The sequence below is a fragment of the Chrysemys picta genome, chromosome 8, assembly GCF_011386835.1.
Source record: "Chrysemys picta bellii isolate R12L10 chromosome 8, ASM1138683v2, whole genome shotgun sequence".
In the NCBI taxonomy this organism is placed as follows: Eukaryota; Metazoa; Chordata; order Testudines; family Emydidae; genus Chrysemys; species Chrysemys picta.
This window is the reverse complement of record NC_088798.1, coordinates 92,543,361-92,565,017: the sequence shown is the minus strand read 5'-3', so window position 1 is coordinate 92,565,017 and position 21,657 is coordinate 92,543,361. Positions and strand designations below refer to the sequence as shown.

Sequence of the window (21,657 nt, the reverse complement as noted above, 5' to 3'; positions counted from 1 at the left end):
ACTGGAAACCTTCCACCGAAAACTGAAAAAAATTGATTTGGAAATGCCACCATGTTGCTTCAAGGGAGTTGTAGTTTGGGTGTTACATGTCCCCATTCTCCTCAATGGGCTGGATTCCCAGGCTGGACTACGTTTAGAGATGCAGTGTGACTAGGGATCCCGGCCCATCGAGGAGTATGGTGACCTGAGGCAGCTAAACTACAGCTCCCAAGAGGCAATGGCGACATGGCCAAATGGATTTTTTTTTAATTTTAACTAATGTGTTTTTTCCATGAAATGTCAATATTTCCTGTGGAAAACAGATAGTTTTTGCAAAATCTTTTTGTCACAAACTCAATTTTCTGTCACAAAACAGTTTCAAAGGAAGATTTTCCAACAGCTCTATTCACGCCTATTGTGCCTTTCCCTGGACTTGGGCAATGCATAGCACACTTTGGGTGCTTTGTCTATCTAAATAATGAACTGGAGAGAAGGGAACATCTAAACAGATTGACAATATGCCTTCCATTAGTTTGTTTTCTCTTAATTAATTGGCCTCTCAGAGGTGGTAAGACAACTCCCACCTGTTTATGCTCTCTGTCTGTGTGTGTATATATATCTCCTCAATATATGTTCCACTCTATATGCATCCGAAGAAGTGGGCTGTAGTCCACGAAAGCTTATGCTCTAATAAATTTGTTAGTCTCTAAGGTGCCACAAGTCCTCCTGTTCTTCTTTTTGTGAATTCCTTTAGACTGTAAAGAGCTACAGGGCAAAGGACTTTGCTGTTTATGAATCCTTTTTTTGACTGTACAGGACCAGAGCTATATAAAGAAATCTACTACTTATGTATGGTGGGAGAGGGGCTGGCCCTTAGCTGTTTGCTTGCACTGTACCACACAGACTGGTATTCCGGTTATAGATGTATAGGGCTCTGTGCACATTTTGCTGCATGTGCCAATACAGCGCGTGGGCGCGCACCTTGCAATGTGGCACGTGCATACACCACTTTGCCATGTGGCCCCAAGAGTGATTACCCTGGGCATGCACTATGAAGCACTGCAGGGGTTAAAACCGTGCAGCGGCGAGGGGGAGGGGAGAGATGCACTCCTGACTCAAGATGGCTGCCTGGGGAGAACAGGCGCCTTGAAGGAACGAGAAAAAGCCAAAGGTGTGAAGAGGGCGCATGCGCAGCTCTCTCATCTTCGGTCCTAAGAGCCGCCTCTAGCGCCCAGAGCATTCGCGCAGACTCAGTCCCCGGCCCGACTGGAGGTGCGTCGTTGGAAGCTGGAGCTCGCGCGTGGCATGGCTGGAGGGCTAGTTCGAATGCTGCTGCTCTCACAGCTCCAGGTGCAGCTGAGCGTGCCGTGGGCTGCAGGTAAAGAGCGAAGGGCAGCGAGCGCACTATAAGTACTTAACATTTAAAATAACTGATGCTGACAGTAGATGAGAGTAGTGATAAATCACAATACATGCACCAGTAAAACTAATAAATGGCAGTCAGGAATAACTGCAATCAATAACAGGCAAAGGAGTAATAAATCTTCAAAGTAACAATGCTTTGTAATAGATAATGATTTTAATATAATCAATGATGCAGTTTAATTGATAATTTAATAAAAACATCATGATTAAGAGTGCCTACAATAAATAAGCATATTTTAATACAATTGGTATCATAATATAATAAATAGTACTAAAATAATTCAGCAAACATCATAAAGTCAAGAATACCCACCCCATAGTAAACAACTATACTAGTGTTAAGCAAGCCATAAATATCCAAGAGAGTTTATATTTATATAGGGGAGTGGGAGAGGAACATTTGATATGATATAAGATTTGAAGGGGGAGAAGAGGAGGTGCTTAAAAACTCACTTTATGAAATGCATGAAAAAAGGGTGATGATTTTAGCCAATAAAAAAAATAAGTCATAACAATTGTAAAGACAGAGAGTCTGTATCTGTCTCAGAGATAGAGAATCTCTATCTATTTTGCGAATTATGTTCAAAGGTACCAAGATTGTGAACCTATAAGCTGCTCCAGGACCTAAATGATTTTTTCAGGGGTGACAGAGGAATCATCTTCCCATCACTAAGCCATAGCCTCTCTAGTTATGAACATTCTATCCTCACACAAGGAATGTTCCCAACCCACTATCCCTTATCTATTTATTTGCCTTATTTTTATAACATCATACCCCATTTACTTTTGTGTGCACCTTCAGAACCTTTATTTGGCTTCCCCTTCATCTAAGAATTGTACAAATAAAATATTGGGGTGAGTTGCCCACTGTATTTTGCACAAGGAACTTAAAAAGTAAACAAAATTTGGCTTTCTTCATTAATGAAAAATGGACTGTCTTTCTATGTGTCTGGACTATATCTACTGTAAAGGGGCCTTGATCCTGATTAGGACTTCTGAGTACTATTGCAGTATAAGTATTTAATAATAGTATGTATGGTAAGTTCTTGAATTGAGGACCACATTTCTAGTTTAATTCTTATGTCATTGTGGTAATGAGAACTTTAAACTATCAGTGGCTGTGATTTTGGATGGAGACTGTTGACTGTATTGCCTAACTTAACTGAATGCAATGGAAGAGTAACAGAAAGTCCTGTGGCACCTTTAAGACTAACAGAAGTATAGGAAGAGTGTTGGTTATAGGTACTATTACTCCTGTGGACTGTAGTTCTGTGTCTCGGTTCTCCTCTTAAAACAAAACTGAGCTTCCAGTCTGCATACTGTGATACAGCCTGGCTAGTGTGTACATTGTATGCGCTCCCAACTATTTGTGTTTTTCAAAATTATAAATAAAACAAATGGCACAATCTACACCATGCAGGTAGATTTCTCCTCTGATACCAGCATAGCAGAACTTGATGCCAAAATTTCTCTCTTTGCAAGCCTGGTCTAGCTGCCCTTGGTACAGGAGTCATTTCCATTTAAATCACATTGAAAAAGGACTGCAGCATGAAACCCCGTACATGTTTTCTGAGAAAAGAATTTTCCCATTGGTTTTCCTGTTTTACATTAATAGTTCTGCCTACAAGGAGCATTCAAAAATACTAAATTCAAAACTAATTTGTTGCCATGAAATTTGGAGGAATGGATCAAGAACTGATATAAAACAGATTTAAATCATTACTATTTTGAAAGTAGGGGTTTTGATGAAGACTTAGGGGACTGTTTTCTCCACAAGAACAATTGCATTATCAAGCTTCATTAAAGGAAAGAATTAAACCTCACCCCCCTCCCTTTGAGGTAGAAAAATATTATCATCCACATGCATCAATTAAAGCATCACAGACCAGACATAACATCCCAGATATTTGTATTTCAGTAGTTCCTACAGTCTCCTAGATGATATTAGGGGTCCATTCTGCTAAGCACTGAACAAACATTGTAAGAGACAGTCCTGGCCTCTAAGTGTTTACAGTCTTAATAAACAGAGGAAGTATTAAACCCATTTTACAGATGGGGAATTGAAACAGACTAAATAACTTTACACAAGGTTACAAACAAAGTCCATGGAGGAATTGAGAGTGGCTCTGTTGAGTCCTAGGCTGGTGCCTTAACCACAGGACCATTCTTCCTCTTGCATTTAAGGGACAGGTGGTTTAAAAATCTTGCTTTATCAACTGTAGTGTGGGACTTCCATCAAGCTAAGTGAAGACCGCTTTTATGTTGGAGCAACATACACCTCTACCCCAATATAACATGACCCGATATAACATGAATTCTGATATAACGCAGTAAAGCAGTGCTCTGGGGTGGCGGGGCTGTGTACGGGCGGATCAAAGCAAGTTTGATATAACGTGTTTTCACCTATATCGTGGTAAGATTTTTTGGCTCCCGAGGACAGCGTTATATTGAGGTAGAGGTGTACAATCAGATCTGGTCCATTTCTCTCCTTATGCAGCTCTGAGTTAGCCACAGGAATGATGTTTAGCATGCATTTTGAAGTGTGGTTTTACAATTAAAACTAGAGAGATACCATGTCAGTTGAGAACAAAACCAAACCTGACCTGTTTCTCCAAATCTATTCCAATGATATATTTACTAGCAGAAAGAGAGGAGTGATTTTGTCTGCTAACCATTCAGTTGAACTAATGTCATGAGATCAGTCTGGCAGTAAAACAAGTAGCTTCACTGCATGTGTATGTAGGTGCACCTACAAAGAGCTCCTAGGTGGAGTCTGTTGTGAGCAAATGTCTCTGGGGAGTGCCTCCAGGACTCCTGCCTCTGAAAGAGCACAGTACATGTTCTCTCCTCTGAGGCCAGCCTTCCTTTCTGTCCCCTTTGATTAAACTTGGCTGGGATTTTCAAACGAGCCTACGAGAGCGAGATAGGGGATTTGAGTGTCTAAATATATAAGGCTCCTTTGAAAATTCCAGACCTAGCATTTAGCATGAGTGGGATTATGCCCTGATTTTTGCAGGTGCGTGAGGGTGATGAAGGCCCCTTACTTGTTCTAGGCCCAGGCCCTTATTTATGTCTGCTTGGCTTGGAGATTTGTAATAGGATATAGAGCTCTTCACAGTTAGTAGCCACCCCAGCTTGGTAGGGGCTGCCAGTTTTCCATTTGATGGTTGGTACAGTGGCCTATCAAAAAAGAACTGGTGGTTTCAATCCAGTCCCTGTTGGACATCTAGCCACATCAGAGAAACCTTCATCAAAACTGGCTGCCTTGTTGGCTGTTGAGGTTATGGACTCAATGAACATGAAGAATTAACTACCTTCTGGCCACTGTGGGAGTGCTTCCTGGTTATTGTTTGAGACACATGGAGGAGTAGAATGCAGGTGAGTTTGCACTCTCATTGCCCAGTGTATGCCCCTTCTGTAGACAAACGTAAAATTTCCCATTTGTGAACAGGATGCCTTTCATGAGTATTGGTTGTGTATCAGCATTTTGTTGAACTCCAAATACATACACAGCGAGAAACTTGAACCTTGTTTCCTAAAAGATATCCAATCTCAGTGATTAAAAAAACCCAAATTTTTTATTTAATGTAAAATTCAAATGATTAAATGGAAGTAATTTGTCTTCAAAAGATTGTAAGTGCATTTTGCTTTGACTTGAAACTTCTTATTAAGACCAATCGTTAGGATTCAGCAAATCATGATACCTAAGGGATAGTGACGATTCGGGATGTACCCACTTTTTGATTGTTTAGAAGGTCCCTCTTTGGAAAAGAAGCCTATTAAAATGTGATTATGGTCAGATCGATTGCTCCTAAAGTGCTGTCTAAGTGCAGAATGTGGTTGTGGTTCTAAGAGCCACTAGAACTGATCAGAATATTTTTGTCAAACTGTTGTTTCATAGAGGTCAAAACAAATGTTGTGGAAAGATATCGATTTCAACTAAGTTTTCAATGGGAAGGTTTCTTTCTGAGTTCCAGGGTATTCTCTAAACACACACACATGAAAAAAAACCCAGCAACTTGACCTTTTTCCATTCAAAGATGGGCGTTTTAACATAAGTCCATTTTGTGAAAACATTGAAAAAATTTTTCGGTCTAATGCAGAATGAAAACACATTTTGAAATGTTGAAAGTTGTTACAAAACAATCTTGAGCCATCTGTAGTCATAACTAAAAGTCATTATCAGATGGGGGTTGCTGGCCTATGTGACGAGAGCTGTTGGTTTCACAGCAGTTACCAATGGCCAATGCCCACAGTAAAAACACAAAAGACCTCCACAACTGACACCCTTCTTGATGCTCTCAGAGGACAGTCTAAGGACGGACTAGGCAATGATGATTGAACTAGACCAGTGATACTCAGACTGAAGCTTACGAACCGCAAGTGGCTATGCAAGGTGTCTCCTGCGGCTCTTTGCAGCTCTTGATATTAAAAAAAGTGATTTAATTAATTTATTAACCAATCAAAATGCTTTTACTATGTTGTAAACCAATTGTAGTTGATAAAATAATAATACTTGATCAGTAATTTTGCTGTGAGAATAATATATATGTATAATTAATTGTTTCATTTACTAGTTTATATATAAAATTTACCCTACTGTGGCTCTTTTGTGTAATGTTGATTATTAATTTGGCTCCTGAACCACTGAGGTCTGAGTATCACTGAACTAGACTCTTACCCCTTGCAGTAATCCTGCAAGTCAGAGTATAGACATGGTGGAGATGTGGTGTGAGGAAGAGAAAGGATGGAGAAGGAGGAGTCTTCAAGGATGTTTGTCCATATTTCACCACAACTGAATTCACTATTCAGGAAAAAAATGGCAATGGTAAAATGACTCATATTTGCAAATGAGATTAATAATTTAATACTATCAATTCTCAGATTTACAGTAGAGGGTGAACAGTAAGATAGACAAAATTGATCATTCAGATTGCCGAGAAGCTGTTTGCAGGAGGTAATAGGCTCATGTTTTACTGAGACATCTGCCTGAAGGATGGGAAAAAGTATATTTATTCTCTGTTTATTACAAGGTAGTCTAAATCAGCATCTATTAAATTAATTTTGTATGGTTTTTCAGGAACATTGTGAAGTATAAATTATAAAATTTGGAAAGGTAAATAATTGAATATGGGAACCAAAGCAGGTGAGATTAGAGAAGTTATTTCTGTGTGTAAAATTTGTTCCATATTTGCAACTAGGACAATATTTAAAAATGTAAAGAGTATTTTTAATTCTCCAACCTTATCAAACCAATGAACAAATGCCATTGTTGCATGATGATGACAAAGATTTCTTCTAGTGAGTGTTTTTCCCTTGTTCAACAAAAGAATAAGAATATCTTGTAGTAATTATAGGGACACTGTCAGAGTTAGGTTTTAAACACAGCTTGATAATTGTCATATTTGATAGCATTTGCTCTAAGGATTCAGCCCACGGTGCTTTATTTATTCATTAATTTATTTTCTACATTCTAACTTGCTGTGTGCCTGGCTATGTAAGTGGAATGTACAACATGTATGAGGGTGTGTATTCACACATGCTCTTTGATTTGTCAAATGCTTAGAAAGGCTGCTGCGTCATTAAGTTTTCTGTTTAAATTGAGCATCTCAGCAATTATTAGTTTCAACAAGAACGCTATGAGCTTTCAGACAGGAAAAATGCCAGTGACAGACTATTAATTTTAAGGGAAAAAACCTTCCAAGTGTCCCTTTTAAAATGAGGACATGGAAATGTTCATTTGTTCCTGCCATTGGTGGCATGTCAGAGAGGCATGGGTTTGGAATAAGCATTAACTTTTTTAAATAGCGGAAAATAAAACTGCAGCCAAAATTAGTAGTTGAGCTATAAATACAAAAACGAGTGGGACTCAAGAAGTCTAGATCATTTGGGGGTGTTTGCGCATGGTTTGGTGGCATTTGGTTTTTACAGTAGTATTGCAAGTCACAGAGTGTTCGTACATTTATAAATCATTAGACTTTTAGGAAGCTGTAGGTGACAAAGCCTCATTAACAGGCCTTAAATCTGCAGTGGTCCCAGATATACAGTACAGAGGAGGCACTTTACAGCTAATTAGGAAAAACCCATGAGCAGTTTGGAAATTAATAATTTACCAGGAACTAAACTGCATCTTTGTGTTTTCCCTAAATATAGACTTTTTTTCAGAAAGCTTTGATAGGAAGTATAGCAAAAAAACCTTTGTTCAGCTGAACATTGTATCTGAAATAAATATATTTCTGTCTGGATAAGTTTTGCATATAGCAAGATAATGGTCTTGTTTTTTAATTCCCTAAAGTCAAGTTGAGATTGAATTGTCCTCAAGCACCGTGCTGGCACTATTGGCAGGGGAATTGTTATTGCATGGAGAGGAGTCGCACTGGGACTTGGACTGAAGCATTGAGATACTGCAAACGATATCGAGATACAGAACTATTAAAAATCACTAATGCGTCAGAAAAGGTAAAGCTTGTGCCTTGTGTATCATTTTAAAGCTTGACTGCAAAGACCAATCGTGCTGCTTTTATTTCTAGTCAATATTCTAGTCAGTATTTCTTCTACATTGTTGATTCATTTTATCTTTTTTCCCCCCAACCTCAGAGTTACATTTGCATGTGTTGCCAGATGCTCTTATAAGCTATATACAAGCTTTTCTCTACACATTTCTGCCAGTTACAGCCCCTGCTGTTCCAGTTTTGGACTTTTCCTAACTATACTGTGCGACAGGTTCTGAACTGTGGCATGAGAGAACTACTGTAGCTTTGGACAACTGTTGTTTTCACATGTAAACTCTGTTGGGAGCTGAGTTTAGACCTTTGGGGTTTGTCTGCACAGCAGCTGGGAGACAGACATGCTAGCTCTGCTGAAGCTAGCGTGCCATAAGTAGTAGTGCAGCCACAGACAGCCTTAACTTCTGACATTTCCTAACTTTTGAGTGCTTGACTTGGCAACCATAATTTGTTTATTTTTTTAATAGTATAACAGTAAACAATATTCCGTATTTCATAAGGTTTTTATGCCTATAAACACTATACAAGACAAACTTGATGTAAATTTACATATTACTTATTGCATTTTCAAAATAGTCATAACCTTTAGCAGCTTCATGACACCTTCTCTCCAAATATCTCAAAGTATTTTACAAACATTAATGAAGACTCCCAAATGAGGTACGGGAGATCCATGCCAATAAGTGTAATTGCATGAACCTAAAGTTAGGCACCTGAATAAACGGCCTGATTTTCAAAAGTGCTGAACACCCACAGTCCACAGGAAGACAAGTCACTAATCTAGGTGCCTAAATATGGAGTTAAGTACCTAACCTTGGGCGTTGTAGTTGAAACTTTTGGCGTACTGTCACATGGGGAGTCTGAGATTTTGAGGAACAGAATACGGAACTTCTGGCTTCCATATCTGATCTCTAACTTCTAGGCAATGGTCCTTCCCTTCAAAGTTGTACCCAGGAGAATTCTCTTCAGAATGGCACATAGGCCTTTATAAAAAATAGAATCATCGTGTGCTTATTAATTGTATTCAGACAGCAGGTCAGTTAGCACCTTGGTTGTGTGTAAGCTTGATGGGCACTTTGCTGAGGGCCAGCAAATAATACGAATGCTGTTTAAAGAAGCACTAGAAAATCATTGCCACTAAAAGCCCCTCTCAATCTACTGCACCATCTCCAGCACAACCATAGTTCATTATGTGAAACAGTACCACTGAAACCTAGTCATGCTTGGCTATCACAGATTGGTGAGGGCATGACACTTATCACTAACTGTCTCCCTCCACCCACCTTCTCCATAATGATTGAACCTGCTTAGGAGTTTGTGGCGCCAGGAGTGTTGCTGCCAATGATTCACTCTGAATTTATTCCCCTCCCCTGTGCATTCCAGCTCTGTGACTCAACGTCAGACACAAACTTAAAGGAATGCCGTTTGCTGCAGAAGAGAGAAAAAAATAAATATTTCCAAGGAGCTGAGGGAATATTTCCTCTAAAATCCGATATGGGAAGTTTCTGATAATACCACATAGTCCCTAAAGCAAGCACTGTGGTTGCTTCAATGAAATGAGTCCCACAAGTATACTGTATAATCTTGCAGTATCTCCCCTGATCTTCATGCTTCAGATTGCATTGTTTATCAAATCTTGGCTTGACCAAATCTGACAATGATTCTTCTTTCGCTTACACTTCTTCAAAAATAGTGCAACTCCATTGACTTCATTGAGGTAAGTGCAGATTCTCACAAGTGAAAGTGACAGAGAAGAATCAGATTCCTTTGCATACTGTATAACCTGACTCCTAGACAGAAGCAATATGAGTGAGAAAAGAATGTCACACAAAGTGATTAAAAAAAAAACCCAATAAATGAGTCGTTTTCCCTCGTGCAGGCTTGTTAATTAGTGATTTAAAAGATGCTGTCAAGTTCTTCATGCCCTAGTATAGACTCAACTGCAAGTACCTTTCTAGGGAATGACGTAGAGTTTGTAAGCTCTCGCTTCTTTTAAAACACGGATCCTTGCAAGGACAAGAAATTAATAAAACAAGGAGTATGTGTTCTTGTGAACTTGATAAAAAAGCAAGCCTGTTTATGCAGTCTGTCTTGCACGATCTTTTGTTGTCCAGGTACATATCTCTGCCTCGTCATGCAAATTAAATGCCTTTTTTATTCTGATGTTCAATAACTCTTTAAAAATCAAATATGGCTGGGTATAGATTGCACACAGCTATTGATTAGTTTGCTGGTTTATGATGTTTACTACCAGCTGCACTGTTTTCAGTTCTGGTGTTACGTGAATGTAATGCATATTGTATGTCACTGGGCCAGAGTCTGCTCTGTGCTACTGAGCAACCCCATTGACGTTAATTGGGTTGTCGGTGTATAACTAGGAGCGGAATTTGGCCAAATGTGTATATAAGGCTGTGCTATCTAGTGGTTAAAGGGATTGAGAGTCAGAACTTCTTGTTTTTCTTTACAACTCAACCACTGATTCATTGTATGACCTCAAGCAAGTCACTTAAATTATCTGTGCCTCAGTTTCCACATCTATAAAATAGGGATAATGTCTTTTTCTCAGGGTGGATATGAGAATTAATGTCTGAAATGCCTGAATAAAAAGCTGTTATACGAGTGCTAATTATTACTATACATAAATGTGTTTATAAAGAATTGATCATTTCCACAGAAATGGATTTTAGGGTTGCCTCTGAACAATTTCTGGATTGGATTAAATAATTTGGAAAATGTGACTAATTTTGCCTGGTCGGAAGGAACACTAGCAGACATTACAGCACCCTGGTAAGAAGCTGATTTGAGCAGTATTCATATTATCATGTAAGCTCATTTGAGTATGTAATATCATAGACATGACTGTCGAGACAGTGATATTAGTATTTATTACCAAATTGCTATTACAGCTCATCTTAATAAATTGGAAACATTTTTGTTTGTTTGCTAACTGATTTTTATAACATGTTGGGTGCACTCTCATTTTTAAAATTTTTTAAATAATATTCAAATTTAGAAAATTTAAAAATATAATGAGCAGAAAATAGAAGTCAGATTACATATTAGATAACTCCAATGAGGCAAAGTATAAAAGAAAATTCATTTGGATATGTCTTAAAATATGGACTTGCATCCGTTAGTCCAAATGCATAGACTAAAGTTGCTTTGCAAAGTTTCTGGGAATAGGAATGCAAGGAGTCTAATTTAATAGAAAAAGAGGAATATAAAGAAATGGGGTCAGATCCTCAATCCCATTTCAGTTTCTTTATAGGTAAAAAGGCCAAAGTAGTATAAAAAAGTCTATAATCCCTGGATACGTCCAGGTAAGGATTCATCTAGTACAGGAACTGACAAAATAGCCATTAGGCTGCCTTTGAAGGACCCACTGACATGCCCTAGTGTAGTGGATGTGGTGGAGGTGAGAGGGGTGAGACAAGCAGGGGGCTGCTGTTTCTTAGGTAGGATCCCATAGCTGTCAGATTATGCTGTGGGCGGGCGGTGGTGCTTCATCCTCTGGACCAGCCCGGGATTGGGAGGGTGCAAAAGTGAGTTAAGAACACCGTAGACCCCTGTCTGCCTGGTCTGGCACTCTGCAGAAGCACAGCACAGATCTGAGTCATAAGATTCTACCTCACAGCAACATTGCAGTGGATCATATTTTATTTCTAAGACACTTTTCTGCAAAATTGGTCCCCATCTCTCCCCAGATATGAAGTAGGATACAATGAGATCTGTTTAAGGGAGAGAAGCCTATTTTAAAACTCAAATGCTATACAGCAGAACACAAAGTTGAGTGCCCAGGTGCAAAGAATGGAACCAAAACCTACATCAAATAGAGCTGGTCAATACTTATCAAATATCAAAATTTAAAAGGGAAATTTTGCTGAAATTTTTTATAGTTCCTCACCCCTCTGTCCTGCATTTTCCCACCAAATATAGAGCCAAAAAAAAGCCCCCTCAAAAATGAAGACTCTGTGTCATTGTAATGTAATTATTTCTCTAGATGTTTTCTTTAACAGTGACTTTTTTGTATTCTGTTAAAATTGAATGGAAAGGCTTTGGATGTCACGCCCATCCCCACCAAACAATGCTTATTGTGTGAAGATTTCCAATGGTATCTTGATTGCTGTGGACTGTAGTGCCAAGGCCCATTGGATCTGCAAGCGAAGTGCAGGTGAGAATTTACACTGCTTGTTTAATCCATTGATATCTAAATCAGGATTTCCATTTGCAGATGTACCCTTTAGGCCTCAGTCCTACAAACTTTTACTCATGGGAGAAGTCCTTGCTTTTACAAGTAGTCCCTTTTGAAGTCAGTGGAACTGCTCTCAGGAGTGAAGGTTTGTAAGAGTAGGAACATAGTACTCAGGGTTTGCATATACTAGGAGGTTTTGCTGCTTTAACTAAGGCCTGATCTACACTAGAAAATTAGGTTGGTTTAAGTATGTCGGTCAGGAATGTGAAAAATCCACATTCCTGAGCTGTGTAGTTAAACCGATGTAAATACCTCTGTAGACTGCACAGGGTGGACGGAACAGCGACCTAGCTCCCCCCCCTCTTGGGGAGGTGAATTACCTATGCTGGTGGGAAAATCCCTCCTGTTGGCATAGGTAGCGTCTGCACTGAAGCGCTAGAACAGCATAGCTGCTGTTCTGCTGTAGCGTTTGAAGTGTAGACAAGCCCTAAATCAGTATAATGCCCTATACCCACATTAGTGAGGATGCAGTTATACTTGTGTAGCGTTTTCAAGCTCAGGATCTGAAATAAGCACTATCAGGCCAGGTCTACAACTATAGACCTATGTCGGTAAACTATGTTGCTTGGGTGTGAAAAATCTACACTCCTGAGCAAGGTAGTTATACCGACCTAACCCCCCCATGTAGACAGCACTATGTTGATATGGGAGCTGATACCACCTTTCGGGGAGGCGGATTAATTATGCCGATGGGAGAAGCTCTCTCGTTGGCATAATAATGTCTTCACTAAAGTGCTACAGCAGCGGAGCTGCACAGGTTCAGCTGCGCTGCGTAGAACTGTATGTGAAGACAAGCTCTCAGTAAAAGGCACCTTTCATATCAGTATAACTGCATCTACACTTGGGCTTTTAGCTTTAAGTGTAGACTGGTCCTTAGTCCTAGTCCATAGGCGCCGACTCCATGGGTGTTCTGGGGCTGGAGCATCCATGGGGGGGGAAATGGAGGGAGGGAGGGAGGAGCGAGGACGTGGCGCACTTGGGCCGGAACTGGGTGGGAAGAAGCGGGCGGGGTGGAGTGGGGGTGGGAAGAGGCGGGACGGAGGCCTTGGGGGAAGCAGTGAAGCGTTTAACAGTTTCCCTATATTGCACAATAGGGCGTGGGGGGATGAGGGTGCAGGCTCTGGGGTGGGGCTGGGAGGTTTGGAATGTGGGAGGGGGCTGAGGGCTAGGACAGAGGGTTGGGGTGTGGTGGGGGATGAGGGCTCTGGCTGTGGCTGAGGGACTCTGCTATGGCAGGGGGGTGAGGGCTGCAGGGTGGGGCCAGGGATGAGGGGTTCACGGTGCAGGAGGGGGCTCAGGGTGGGGCAGACGGTAGGGGTGCAGGGGGAGTGAGAGCTTTGGCTGGGAGATTGGGTTCTGGGGTGGGAGTGGGGCTGGGGATGAGGACCCAGGCCCACCCACTACTCTGGGTCCCAGCTAGGGTGACCAAACAACAAATGTGAAAAATCAGGATGGGGGGGCAGTAGGAGTCTATATAAGAAAAAGATCCAAAAATCGGGATTGTCCCTATAAAATCAGGACATCTGGTCACCCTAGTCCCAGCCCAGGGATCCTGTAAACAACTTTCCACTGCCCCTCCTTTTTTTCCTCCACCAGTCTGACTCAGTTCCCTGGGCCACTTCCTCACAGCCCCAACACCTTCAGCTCCTGCCTCTGGCTCCTTCACCCTCTTCCCAGGGCCTCGGGCCTGCAAGCCCTATTCACAGTGCTAGTCCTGCAGCCCTCCAGGAAGCCAGTCCCCTCCCTGGGGCTTCCTGCAGCAGACTTCTTGTTTTGGCCTGCTGCTTCCTTTTATATGGGCCAGCTGGGCCCTGATTGGCTGGTCCTGCCGCCTCCCTAATTGGCTGCAGCCACCGTCCTAATTGGCTGTTTCCTTGCAACCCTCCAGGCTGGGTTTTAACCCTTTCAGGGCCAGTGTGGGGCAGATGCCCCGTCACACTGTTGCATAGGTTTGAGCTGGGGAGCACAACAGAGGCAGTATGCATGGTACACCTATAGAGAACACAACAGTTTCGATCTGATCAGAACCTGGGTTCATTGCTGTCTGTCACTCTTTTCATCATGTTTCCTTGTTTAGATGAAACGGCAAGAATTTTTTTATGTTAACTCAGGAGTAGTGCACATGCCAGCTGCTACTGGGGGGCGAAATGGAGAGTCGGGTATTTTTGCCAGAGCACACCTCTGAGCTGTGCATTTTGGAGCATTGGCTCCAGGGCAGGTGTGGGTATCTGCATACATTCCGTTTCAGGTGGCAACATGCATTTTATTGTTCTTCCGTCTTCCTTCCCCCCCTCACAAGATACGGAGCGGTATCAAGAACACAAAGGAAAAGTACTTCTCTCACCACCAAGTGTACAAGCACAAGTACATGCAGATTTGAATTCTGCTAAAGAAGCTTGTCTGGAGCTTAGGGAGAAATGCACAGGAATTTCTACGTGGAATAATGCATATGCCCTTGCCTGGGGGACCGTATTGTTGAAGAGTGAGGAGAGCAATTCCTATGCCTATGTAAAATCAGGTAAGTTGAATTATTAGAACAATCCATAGATCAAATCCACTGCATCACATGACCACTTACATGCTCTGAGTGAAATTCTGATCCATTGATGTTAATGGAACAGCTCCCATTGACTTTACTAGAGTCAGGATTTCACTCTCTGTCCCTCCTGCATCATATAGAATGGCAGAGAGAAGCTGCTTCTGATGCCACTGTGATCTTAGTATGGACTGTTAGGATAACAGCAGTGCTGTGGTTATGGCTACTTCCCAATATCTTGTATTTTTCCCCTGAAAGTATGTCACATTCTCCAGTGCTGTATGATCATATAACTGAGGACTTTGTGGGAATGACCATCCAAACTTTTGTGAGTTTCCTTTGGGCCAGTTCAGTGAGACTCTGTTGACCTGACAAGCTGCATACGAGTTACCAAAGTGTAAGAAAAAGACAGACTCCTCAGGTTTCTGTTAGGGGCAGGTATGACCTCAGAATTGATTATGCACTGTGGAATTTAAAATCATATTTTTAACATAATTTGAATAAATTGTTGCCCCTTTTCGACCTGAGCAGCTAGTCAAATTTTAGGGCCCTGGAATGTTCCATTTGGAAGTAGAAGTTGTTGTTGTTGGTGTTTTCTTTGGTGCAATCTTGTTTATTTACTAAGAACTTGCGAAGTGCTGCTCTTCTGAATGAAGGAGTAACCAAAAACAAGAGTAGCGGTTTCTTAGCTTACAGCCCCAGTCCCAAAAGTTTGCTCTGAAGCTTTTTCTAGGGTTTGACTGTGCTCAAAGCGCTTGGCTTTCTCTTGCTTTTACCTCTGTCTCTCTCCCTTCTCACTTTGTGTGTGTTCTCTTACTCCCCTCTCCCGCCTCCCCGCCCCGAAATCCAACACACCTGGTCACAATACGCAGTGTAACCCTCCCACCTGGTGCTAGTTTCTGGGCAGATTTTATTAGGCCTTGTTTTAGGCATGACCCTAATTGTTTATACAACTATCTTAAGTGAAGGGAGTGTTCACACATCCATTTGAATGAGGTTTTAACTAAATGCATAACAAAGTTTCACCCAGCTCATAACAATATTGTTTTGTGTCTTATTGTTGGTGGTTGTTGGTATAAGGCAAATTTGTAGCATTTGGCTGAGGCCTCAACGGCTACTCTGCCCTGCGGTGAGCACCATAAGACATTCTTCAAGGGGTGAATCATACCCTCACTCCTGGCTGGCCTTAGGAAGCCAGAGCCCCAGCCCTTGAGGCTCCCCTCACCCCTGCCTCCTTTCCACAACTAGCTTCCTAAAGGGAGCAAGCTCGTAGTAGCCCTTGTGTTCTCTGCGTCAGTCTGTTTGGGGAGCCCTTACATAGGCTCTCCAGGGGTGATGTCCCTTACACCCTGCCTGACTGTAAGAGGTAGCCACAATCTCACTGTAAATTTGTATCATGACAGCCTATGTGTCCCTGAAATGAATGACAGTGCTGTTTTGTATTTTGTTTCTTAGATTGCTCCATGGGTTACTTTGGAAGGGATTGTTCCTCTGTGTGCGGTTTGTGTCACAACGATGATCTGTGCAATCCCTACACGGGAACTTGTGACGATTTCCATTTGTGCAGTGTTCAGAGTGCACCTACAGCCTGTGAGAGAGGTACCTAAACATAAGTGCTTTATGTGTGGCGGGTTTTCCTAATGCAGTACAAAAGTTTGAAGGTGAGCAATTGCCCTTGTTCTTGACATAAGCAATGTTTCACGTGTTCACTCCTAGCAGTTATTTTCCTTTCCCCGGCATTTTGTCAGTGCTTAACTAATTCTCCTTTTGTTTGATGTCAGTAATCAGGACCCTCGGGTATTATTACTCCTTTGTATTTGACTAGCAATGAAAAGTTTGTGGTGCCCCCGTTTTTCTGGTTGGTCGTATTGGAGTGGCAACTGTTACTACTTCAGCACAGAGGCCCCTGCCAGCTGGCTTCAAGCAAGGGAGAAGTGTAGAAGATACAGAAGTGCAGATCTGCTATGGATTGAGAGCCCAGAAGAAATGGTATTTTTTAGAATTGGTCGGGAAATGTCAATGAAAAAGAAAAATGTTACACATAAGTATTTTCCGTTGTTTGACATGCTGTAGTATTTATGAAATGTGGTCTTAAAAATATCAAATCTAGTAGTTTAGCCTTTGGGTTGGAGAGCACCACTGTAAATAACTCAAAAAGAAGAACAGGAGTACTTGTGGCACCTTAGAGACTAACAAATTTATTAGAGCATAAGCTTTCGTGGACTACAGCCCACTTCATATGCATCCGAAGAAGTGGGCTGTAGTCCACGAAAGCTTATGCTCTAATAAATTTGTTAGTCTCTAAGGTGCCACAAGTACTCCTGTTCTTCTTTTTGCGGATACAGACTAACACGGCTGCTACTCTGAAACCTGTAAATAACTCGTTCATACTTTCTTGTGTCACTAACAGAATTGGTTGTTCTCGGCGATTCCATCTGAAACCTTTTGGATTGGATTGAATAGCAGGCAGCAAGAGTCTATATGGATTTGGTCAAATGGGAAGTCAGCTGCTAAAGAACTTGATTGGTAAAGTAGTGCATGACCCTAACAGGCATTTTGAGGACCAGAATCTTAGCTGCTGTAAATTGGTGTAGCTCCACTGAGCTATGCTGACTTACACCAGCTGAGAATCTGGGCCATAATATCAGTTAAAGGCAAAACAGAATTTGTCATGTTGAGACATTTCGGCACTATCGCTGCACTGAGGAAGGTATAGTATGAAGTGATGCCAAAGTTGCAACAGTTGCACATTCTAGAAAAAATGTACAAGAGCTAGTGAAAATTTTTCAAATTAATTTGAAAAAGTCTGATTTTTTTTTTTAATAAATTTTTCCTCATTTTTGACCAGCTCTAAAATGCATCAATCTGGAATCATGTTATCAATGTATTTGAAAAGCTGTAACAGATGTAGAAACTTCCATGAGACACTGCTGAGTTTGTGAACTCTGTGCCTCAGAAATAGAATATATGCCATGGATGGAACCAAAGCATGCTGTGATAGCCAGAGCATGCAATTTACTTAAGTCCAAATGTGTCAACACGGTCCCTTGAAATGTCTGGCAAAGAGCAAGAATGGGAAATGCCACAGAAAGCAGAAATAGAGGAAGCTTAAAAAGATGTGTGGCTCATTCTGTTAATATAAATATATGGTGCCCAGTTGACCTTAATGCTGTAGAGACCAGACCCATCTCATCTGGCTTTTGCTTGAGTAGGAATCTGATGGGTTAGTATACTGTATAGTGTGTTTTGGAAGGAACACAGATCTTCTTCCCAGAGTCATAGAAACTGGTTTATTTCTTGCAAATGTTCTTTTTGCATCCTGAACAGCCAGTGTGATCTATTGGATTGAGCTCGGGGCTGGGAATCAGGTGATTTGGACTCTATTTACGGTGCCTCTACTGACTATGAATTGGGGCGAGTTACTGAATCTCTTTTTGCGTCACTTTCCCCATGTAAAATAGATAATATAATACTTGCCTACCTCTGTAAAGGGATCTGAGATAAGTGCAAAGTGTTCTTTAGCCACTGGGGGAGGAGGGGCTCTGGGGCATGGGGCTTTAGCTCTGGAGGGGGGAGCACCAAGAATTGGGGCTTCAGTCCCGCAGTGGGATGGGAGGAGCTCGGGGCTTCTGCCCCATGAGAGATGCCAGGGCTTCTGCAGGTTTGAAAATATTTACCAGAGTTCCGCTCCCGATGGCTTTGGCTGAATTTAAGCCCTGCTCATGGGTCATGTGGATCTCACTTATGTCATGTGGTACTTATGTAGTACGTAGGTTTTGTGTTCACCCTCTGCAAAGGGGTTAATTTCACTCCTAGAACCTGATCCAGCTCCCTTGGAAGTCAATGGAAAGATTCACAAGGATGTTTTGCGGATTAATTAATGTTTTGTAAAATACTTGGAAGTTGAGCAATATTGTTATGTATACCTATGTGTTTAAATGGCCGTCCTATCACTCCTAAAGCTTTAAAAAAGACAAACCTTGAGGGATACAAGTACTTCCAGTTTGAGATTCATTGGTCATGTATTTTGTATTTCAGGTTATCCATGATTGGAAATCCATCTGGAAGATGTGCAGGTATCCAGCCAGCACCCAGAAGTATTTTAAAGTTTAACTGTGAAAATAAGTACAGATGGCTTTGTAAGAAAGCTGAATGTAAGTTGCAATGAGGGAGTTTAGGGAAATTTTTTTCCAAACTTTTTTGGGAAAAAATTCTAAGTGTGAGAATAGAATAGAATACAAATTAATTATATAAAGCCTCTTTCCTGCAAACCCTGCCCGAGAGCTATTCAGTGTTTAAAATGACCATAGAGGTAATTAGTATATAGTATAAATTGTGGAAAATGGGGTTTAAAGACTGCAGGGTGGAAAAAAAATTAAAGCATTTAGCTACAAGAGTAATACTAAGTTAGCGAGGAACCAGGAAACCGACAATGGAGGAAAGATTTGAAAGTCGGTATGGTGGAGAGATGCATCCAGGTTCTAGATGGTGGGAGCTGCAGAGGAGAAGCTTCTTGTACCAACCCTAGCCAGACAGGAAGAAGTGATCGAGACAAACCAATGTAGTGGGGTAGGGAGATGAGAGCAAAAGGCTTGTAAAACAGGGTAGCCTAAGCCTAAGTCCATGAAGAACAACAGTTGGCTGGATCCTCATCTGGTGTGAATGGGCATAGTCCCATTGAAGTAGTTGAGGCTGCGCCCAGATGCCTGGTTTGGTATCTGCAGCTCATCTATGGTTTTCCACAGGGTTTTTTTTAAGGATATTTTCATCATTAAAACTCACTTCTTCCCCTCCCCAGTTTTCCTCCCTAAGCATAATTCTGTAATGATCTAAGGCAGTGACTCTCAAACTTTTTTACTGGTGATCCCTTTCACATAGCAAGACTCTGAATGCGACCCCCCCCCAGGGTGACCAGATGTCCCGATAAAATCGGGACTGTTCCGATATTTAACCCTTTGTCCTGCATCCTGATCAATGTAAGATCAGGATGCCATTTGTCCCAATATTCAGGTAAGGAGGCGAGCGGGAGGGAGGTGCCAACTCCGTGGGTGCTCCAGGGTTGGAGCACCCACAGGGAAAAATTGCAGCCAAGCTCCCCCCTCCTCGCTTCCTTCTCTTCCCCCTTCTCCCAGCGCGCTGCGTCCCCGTTCCTCCCCCCCCCCCCCCCCAGCGCGGCATTTCGGCGGAGACGCCTCTGGATGACGCTGCTTGTCGGCGGCATTTCGGCGGATGCTCGTCCGCTGGCCAGTATGCGGGCGCACGTAGATGCCTGGCGGGCGCCATGGCGCCCACAGGCACCACGTTGGGGACCACTGCCTTAGAGGGATATACTACCCTGGATCAGTGAATGAAACTCCCGTTGGTTTCAGTGGCAGCTGCATGTACATATCGAGGGCAGTATAAGATCCTTATTTCTGTGCATTGTTTTCTTGGCATGCTGTTAAGTGCAGCTATCTTTATGCCAAGAACGTAGTCCTGAGATGATGTGCAGGGGGAGACCTGCTGGTTGCAGGCAATCCATGATGTTGTAATGCATTAGTGATGGCAGTGCTCTCTCAACTGATGGAAGGAGAAAAAGACATAACTTGGAACAAACTGACAAGGTTGTATAAAACACTTGTGGCAAATTTTGAAAACCTCCATCTGAAGTTTTCTCATTTCATTCCAGTTACATAAAATGGATTTAATTTTTCAAAAATTCTTTGAAATCTCATGTCCTCTTGAAAATGGTTCTCTTGAGAAGCAAAACTCTCTACATTTTTGATATATTGAATTTCCAAATTCATAATTTAGTTGAGGTGAAGATCAATTTGCACAATAAAACGTGCATGTTCACCTCAGTCTGGCATCTAATTTTGCTGTATAATTTGTCCATATAGTTCTGTGCGTGCTTTTCTATGCACATTTTAGTAACACATGTATGTACACACAAACTACAGGTTTCAGTAATTCCACACATCCAAAACTAAATGGTCTTTTGAAAATTTACCCTGTATGGCTTCCAAAAACATAGTTAATTTCATTGCATGGATTTGTTTTTTCTTTTCTTTTGTTTTTTATAGCTCCACACATTTTTGATGTGTTTCTTAGTCGGTACCTGTCAAGACCATTTTCATCACAGAAGATATACAACTCCCTCCATAGTGCTAAGATAGACTGCTTATATGACAGGAACTGCACAGGAGTAGTAAAAGTCTCACAGTACTTCAGAAGAATGGCAGGAATTGATGAAATCCACTTTGCTCCTTTTACTGCTCCCTCGAGTGCTATTTCGTATGTAAAACGTGGTATGTGTCACACTCCAAGTACAAATTTGCTGCAGGTACAGAAGAATGATAGCCATGTGGTAAATTGCATTAACTTTTCACCTATATTGCCTCACCAGTCTATGGTGGTTAAAGCAAGTCGAAATGTTTCATCAAAATTTGGCCAGTTTTGGAAAACTGAATTTTTTTTTTTGGCAAAAATACTTGTGGTTTTTTAAAAATTAGACTGTTTCTTGTTCTTTGGATTTTTTGTTTGCATTGCCAGTTTAGCATGATCAAATACTCACATAGCGGGCTTTTTTCAAAACAGAAATAATTTTTGAAAATTTTCCAATTTTGAAAATGACTTTTTCTACTTTAAAAAATGTTATGGAAAATTCTGAAAACCCAAGGAGATGAAAAAATGTTCAATTTTGCAGAAATTATTTACAGAAACTGAAAATTTATTTCAGAGTCTTTGACCCTGATTCTTTGCTCTGGTAGAAGAGTGTTGACTGCAATTTATGGTGCTGAAACGGGTGCAAAGGTAATGGTAAGCTCCCTGCATTCTGGGGCTGCTCTGTGCTGAACTGGTCTCTTGATGAATGTTAGAACAACCTGAAATCTGTTTTAACTAGGGCTGTTGATTAATCACAGTTAACTCACGCGATTAACTAAAAAAAAATTATTCACCATTAATCGCAGTTTTAATCG

The 21,657-nt window shown here is 41.3% G+C and overlaps 1 protein-coding gene across 2 annotated transcripts in view; it reads left to right on the top strand.

The window, feature by feature from the left end:
* Positions 1-1,201: 1,201 nt before the first annotated feature.
* Positions 1,202-21,657, top strand: part of LOC101933261 (uncharacterized) — an 81,813-nt gene continuing 61,357 nt past the window's right edge. For both annotated transcript variants that reach the window (XM_065554954.1, XM_065554955.1), the window contains exons 1-10: positions 1,202-1,357; positions 7,700-7,863; positions 10,585-10,697; positions 11,963-12,081; positions 14,462-14,680; positions 16,154-16,297; positions 16,524-16,687; positions 17,109-17,224; positions 18,737-18,852; positions 20,761-20,985. In XM_065554954.1, coding sequence (XP_065411026.1) covers positions 1,285-1,357; positions 7,700-7,863; positions 10,585-10,697; positions 11,963-12,081; positions 14,462-14,680; positions 16,154-16,297; positions 16,524-16,687; positions 17,109-17,224; positions 18,737-18,852; positions 20,761-20,985 — 1,453 coding nt within the window. In that variant the 5' untranslated portion in view covers positions 1,202-1,284. The remainder of the gene's footprint in view (positions 1,358-7,699; positions 7,864-10,584; positions 10,698-11,962; positions 12,082-14,461; positions 14,681-16,153; positions 16,298-16,523; positions 16,688-17,108; positions 17,225-18,736; positions 18,853-20,760; positions 20,986-21,657) is intronic.